The 6,736-nt window shown below is 35.8% G+C and overlaps 1 protein-coding gene across 8 annotated transcripts in view; it reads right to left on the bottom strand.

Moving 5' to 3' along the window:
- Positions 1-4,782, bottom strand: part of wnk1a (WNK lysine deficient protein kinase 1a) — a 29,650-nt gene extending 24,868 nt beyond the window's left edge. For 2 of the 8 annotated variants that reach the window (XM_081608077.1, XM_008411376.3), the window contains exons 1-2: positions 4,145-4,396; positions 736-1,974 (exon numbers count right to left, since the gene is read on the bottom strand). In XM_081608077.1, the coding sequence (XP_081464203.1) occupies positions 736-1,527 (792 nt within the window). In that variant the 5' untranslated portion in view covers positions 1,528-1,974; positions 4,145-4,396. Of the gene's footprint in view, positions 1-735; positions 1,975-4,144; positions 4,397-4,467; positions 4,486-4,556; positions 4,710-4,764 lie in introns of those variants that run through there. The other 6 variants (XM_081608080.1, XM_081608078.1, XM_081608076.1 and 3 more) reach the window with 5 other exon arrangements.
- Positions 4,783-6,736: the final 1,954 nt, after the last annotated feature.

A 6,736-nucleotide genomic window follows, 5' to 3' on the forward strand; every position in this document is an offset into this window, starting at 1 on the left:
TGATTGAACAAATTAATGCCATCAGGTATACTTTTGTTTAAAAACAAAAAACAGTACATACAATGAGGGAAAAAATGTAGAAATTTAAGCTATAAAAGTTGATTTAAGATATTTTAAGGCCAAAAAGTAGATTTATACTTGAACATCTGCAGAAACCTTTCAATAAATGCCACACTGGTCATTAGCTTTGGCCTAATGCAGCTTATCGGATAGATAGTAGAAGCTGTATTAGTCATAACTCTAACAGTATTGGATAATGCATTAATTACATAATATACTATCATTGCCACTGACACCATGTGTATTATTAATACTGTTTTATTCAAAGTCTCATGAATTAATACTTTCAAGATAACAATATGTTCAGCCTGTTGGACGGAGTCTCATGATAGTGTCTAGATGCTACAGCTGATGGAGACTTGTCATTGCTATATTTAATATCCCCATCACACCACATGGTACACAGTCCTAATACTCCTATTTATATACCCATTTTCAATATATTACTTTTGGTGTATGAGCTTAAGTTGATGGTGAACGATATTAAGTTTTGTTTCAAACTGGCACAAATTCAAAACAAAAATCATCTTAGGTCACCTTACAGAGCGGAAAAACCCATCATCATTGAACAAGCATTAGGTAACAGATATTTTCTGTTTTAAAATGAAAAATATCTTAGAATGATATTAGTACCATTCTGTAAAGCAATGAGACCAAGAGTTAAATTGTGCATACCTGCAGCTCACACCATGCCACCTCCACCGTGGTTTCAGTGTCCAAGCCTTTGTAGACCGTCTTGAAAGAACCACGTCCGATTTCTATATCAAACTTCAGGAACCGTCCGTCCGGTGATGTTCCCACTGCTTTGGTTTCTGCCTCCTCGATGTCATCCTGGACCCTTTTCTCAGCTTCTCTTTGCTCTGCCTCGGCTCGTGCCCTGGCAGAGTCCTTATCCTCCTCCTCCCCCTCATTCTCAGGAGAAACCTTCACCTCAATGACGCTCTCAGATTCTCTGTGACTTGGCAAATCTGCCTCCAAACATGGCGCAGTGCGAGCTTCGATCAACATCTCTGCATCTCTAATGTCTCGCACAACAGCAGACTGTTGTCCCAAAGACAAAGCGTCTACCTTGGCAATCTCATTATCTTTCCCCTGTTGATTTTCTCTACTGTTATCAGCAGACTTCTCACTTTGATCACTTCTGGGTTCAGCCTTCAGTAAGGGAGTAGCAGCCTTGTGCTCCGGAGGGACCAATTCCTGCGGCTGTACTTGTGGAGGTAATGGGATGGGGATTTTGCTGGGTAAAGGAAGGGCGAGTGCCGTGGCATTGGAATCACTGATGACACTTCGACGTAAAAAACGGTGTTCAGCATTACATCGGTCTCGCTCCATGGTGTGATGTCGACGTCTCACTTCCACTGGCCGGGAATCACCCATCATAGAATCTGAACCAGAGCTGGGGCCATTTCCACTTCTCTGAGGGGGGGCTAGGAACTTCACCATTTTGTCGTCTGGCTTTTCCGACATCCCACCACCCGGGCTTAGAATAAGAGGGTACAGTAAATAAAAATTAAAACAAGCTTACTTCCATGACTGCCCAATTGGCTTGGCTAGGTGGTATTAACCTGTAGTCAAAAACAAAAAGGCTAAACTGAAATCTATCTTGTGCTGTCCCTTTGATTGCTCAAAGACTGTCTTTATATATATAGTGCAGGGACTGGGGGTGCAAAATGGGAGGTGTTCTCTTGTCAATGGAAAAACACTGAACACCGCAACAGAATGCAGAGTATTGATGTTGATACACAAGTCTCTTTAGTTCCACATCATCCATCCTGTAAGACAGGATGCTTGAAAGATTCTTTCAAGCATAAGGAATTACTGGCAAGGACCAAGCGTGCACAGCCTCCGACAGGCACCAATCACCCCAAATGCAGGGTGGGCAAACAGTGTTAATACGCTCCAGTCCACTTTGTCCTGCAACAAAGAATCCAAAACAAAAGTTAGGCCCGACACTTTTCAAAAGTAACCAACGTCATGTCAAATATCAGCAAGATTTGTAGCGTTTAGCATAAGGTAAAATTACAGTACACATAAACTTAACCTTTCTTAACCCAGAAAGCAGAGAAGCTTGATACAATTTATCTAGACTTCAGAAAGTATGTTTCAAGTAGCAGTCTATTTAAATCTGCCTGAAAAAAAAGAAACTACATTTACAGTTTGTTGAAGATTGGATTTTTGCAGAACTAGTTATTTTAATAATCACTACACATTTTTCTAGATCCCCCAAGGTGAAGATCAGATTTCAACTTGCGTCCCATTTTGAATTATGTGAATTTCTTCAAAAGTAACATAATTGCTCCAACACGCCCCCGCAACTGGGTTACAGGGAATTTTCTCTCTAAACTTGGCAACAAAGGCAACAAATTGAATTAATCTATAATCTCTTAGCCTCAAGCCTACCTCTTGTCTTGCTAAAGCTCAGCACAAAATAGAAAACTGAACCGTGTCCAACTTTTACAAATTACTTTTTTGTCCTGAGCATTGTAAACAATAATCATGGGCAAAACTTCCATTGACACAGTTTAAAACAGTTGACAGGGTACATTATACTAATCCGAGACTTGCCAAAAATGCACACATACATGAATTATGTATGACAGATGAAGCCCTGGCTATCTCACCTATGTTTCATCATGTCAGAAGCTGGGATGTAATAGAAAACTCTTTTTAAAACAACTTCAGAGATAGTGAGACAAAAAAGGATCTGTACAAATACTGTCAAACATAATTTCCTTAACTGTATTTATTGCATTTCAGCAGGTATTTAGGGCGTCTCAGAATAAAACTGTCTTCATTGTTAATATTATAGTCTTGGAATTGTTTTTTTTTAGGGTTGGAAAAAAAATTAAACCCAGATTTTATTGTTTATCACATCCCTCTTATTATGTTAAAAAACTCTAAACTGGGTAAACTCTGCCTCTTTTGCCATGTGTATTGAGAGAGTATACACAATTTTGTTGTGATGAAGGCAGAATAAATTGACTCTGAGTAAATTCACCTTTTTAATATTTCTTCCCCCATTTTAAACTGTAATGTTACAAAATAACCTAGTGAATCCCATTTATTTTAAACTATTTATTTATTTTTACTATTTATCTTAAACTTAACTCAATATCACAGATGTTTTTTGTTGTTTCTAGTAGGAAAACCTGAGGGAAAATGCAGTGGGCTAATGAGTCTGAACTGATAATTTTTCTTTTTTTTTAATGCAGTAATTATACTATCATGACTAAAAATTTAATTGTGACATATATATATATATATATAGATCCAAAAAATCATTACTTAACTTCTTGTAAAACTTAAAGTCCGTGCTTTACTTTTAGGAGCCAGAGGTGGCTGCCAGAACACATTTGACAGGTAATAATTACTGCCAACAGTAAAAATTATGCATGACATATATTGCCTATGTTCAGGGTGGAGGTTAGTAAACATTTTGAGCAGAACCAAGATTTATAGGATCAATGAAACGTCTTTGTAAATTAAACCACGGCTTCTGTCGATATAAACATCCGTTTTAGTCGGTATGTCAGTAACAGCAAAAAAACCCGATTTGCATCCTGTCCCCTGATATGGTTGTTCAAACCAGCAGTGACAATGTTGTTACATATTAATCACCTTTTTCCTGTCACTGCAGCAGATGTGGCCAACGTAAGCAACCACATTGACAGAAAGAAACCGGATAAATGTTAGTCGCGCTTCCATCCAGATATACAAAAATATACACAAACGTAATAATAATTTTTTTAAATCGAATGATGACTAAATAAAACCTTTTAGTTCATTCTTATTTTTAGCTTTGTATTAATGATACCCTTGCCGTCTGAAATGGCAACATCGAGTCAACATTACAAAGCGAAGGGAAGCAACGGCTCTTTGTTAGCAGCTAGCACTCAGCTAGTTAGCTGGAGTCGGCTAATCCCTTAACAGGGAAACGACAAACCAGCGATGACTAATTTGCGCGTTGCGTCTTTCTTCAATTCTGTTCAACACCATAAAACAGCCACATAGCTACCTCTCACCCTAATTCTCGTTCAAAGCCATTTACAAACCATTATCATAAAATAATAGGTCACAAGTTTACCGTATCGAGGTCCTGTTTCCATCCCGGAGTGATTAACGCCACACCGGATACGTTCACCCGGTGTGAACGTCGGTTGAAAAGGCGGTGACAAAAAGCGCCACTGCTACCCCAGCGATGGAACGTTAGCTAGGCGGGTCTTGCTAATGGCCTAAAAAGGCTGGACCCACCTTCTTAGCAGCGCTTCATTCATTTCAATGTTACGAGGAGCTTTAACAACGCCAGCGTTGAACCGTGTATAGCTGATAACATTACCATGACATTACCCCGGCTTGTTGAGTTTTGCTGTATAGACAGCAAAGCCGAGCTAATGTTTTGAAACCTACCTTCTCTCAGCGCTAGTCAACGCCAGGATCTGAAATGGAAATTCCCATTGTAAAATTGCCTTCAGTTCGTTTGAACAGAACTCGCTTACCTCGGTTTAAAACGTAGTGCAAGTATATATCCCAAATAATACCGAATTGTATTTTTTTTAATCGGATCCTTTACATCCAGGTTGATGAGGGATGGACGTTGTTACTGAGTGCGCATTTGCAAGCTGTGAACTACATCACATCCATTTGCTGCATACACAGTACTCTCAGCACATAGTTTGAACAGAACAATGTTGTTTGGTTACTTACATTTAATTGTTTCATTTTTGTTGCCTGTTTCCGATAAGAGGTGAACCTGAATGAACATTCTGATGCCTTCTTTCTGGGAACCAGTAAACTAAAACTAAATTTTAAAAAAAAGATGTCATTCAATTAAAATTTTGTTTAATTTTTATTTTATATTTCATATAATAAAAATATAAAATTACTTTCAGAGAAAAATGCTGCATCTATTTTATTTTGTTTTTTTATTACTACCTTATCATCACCTTCTCCATAAGTTTCTTGCACAGAATTTCCAACATCGGGTTCACACAATTATAAACAAAAAAACAAAAACAAAATTATAACTGTTTTTATCCAACCTACAAACATTTTATATATGTGTTTATTTTCCGCGTTCTTGTTAATTCATATTTGTTCATAGAAGAAAAAAAAAGACAGAACATTAGTTGTGCAGAAGAAATAGCGCCTCCTATAGTCAGAGTATACGATAGACACAAAATTAGGCCGATGAAATTTGAAAGAACGGGACAATGTTTTGTTTCTTTTTTGCTTCTCAAACTAAACTTAAAATTCAACTCGGTTATTTTTGACAAGAAAAAGATAAAACTGTATTTCAACTTAGTATTTTATTTTTAAAATACTAAAATGAAATGGTCACACATATTCTGTAACCAATTTAGTACAGTATTAGACAATTATGTTATTTTTAGACAAAAAACATTAAAAGGACGTTAATGATATAAACGACGATTGATTTGTTCACCACTGGCTTCTAGCTTATTTTATAAATAACTGAAAATAAAGGATTCCATAAATTTTATGAAATCGTTCGATATCTGAATGTTAAATTCAAAAGCAAAATTAAAGAGCTAATATACATCAACAAGTAAACCATAAAACAGCATTACTTAAAAAAAAAAGAAATATCTTTACTAAACGTTTGGCAAAACATGTATTTTGTCAATTTTTTTTAACTAAAGTTAAGAAGCTGAGCACTGCCCCCTGGTGGCAAAACCTATCTGCCTTTAAAGATTGAAATAGACAAATAACTACATATTAAGTGATTTACAATTTCACTTATTTTATAGTACAGCAAAGTAACCAAATCAATTATTTATTTGAGTATTTATTTACTTATAGAATCATTGTCTCTTAAAAATGTAGTATTAGTAAAGGAATTAATACTTATACAGTAGTGAAATTCACATGTTATGTAGATTAACTGATCAAATGTTGACGTTTGTTTGATGACCAACAATTACATGTACTCATTATTAATTATGTATGTACTTTAATTCCATTAACATATCTTGAGTTTATTTTAAATAATTATGTAAAATTTATATTTACATGTATGAGCTATTACTCTATTGGATTGCTGCACTTTTGACCCTTGATAGAAATCTGGATATTTACATACTGACATATATAAGCAAAGTGTTAATGTTAATTCAAGCTCAGTATCCAGTTATGTATATTTTTACACATATTTATGGTGAAATAACACTAGCCGCTCTGTAAAACAGTTCTAACCTTAACTGATACCTACAGATCAAAGTGTTAAACTTTGTGCTTCCGAAACAACAGTATAGCTAGAAAATAAATTGCATTTCCTGTGAAAATGCAGTGTGAATGCTGTAAGCTGAATATTTTTAGTGAAAATTGCAGAAGCATTTGAAGTGAACTGCAGAAGACTTGCAGAAGCAGCAGAATAAAGCAAAAATCTGCTAAGCACAAATAGAAGACCTGTATAAAAAGAGTGCAAACTTTCAGTCAATGCAAAAATCTCACCCAAAGAGTATTAGAAATGTGTGCAGAACAATGTTTACAAAGCTAATCTGTAAGGTCAGAACAGTTTATAAAATAAAATTAGCTAAAAATCTAAAGTTAGTTGAAATACTAATGGCAGCCTTTGGATTAGGACTAGCATCTTGACCTACTGTACATGAAGTGTGAAAAAGCTCAAGTAAAAGCTAAAATTCGCTAAAAAAAAAAA

This window comes from Poecilia reticulata, chromosome 6 (genome assembly GCF_904066995.2).
Source record: "Poecilia reticulata chromosome 6, P_reticulata-male-v2, whole genome shotgun sequence".
NCBI lineage: Eukaryota > Metazoa > Chordata > Actinopteri > Cyprinodontiformes > Poeciliidae > Poecilia > Poecilia reticulata.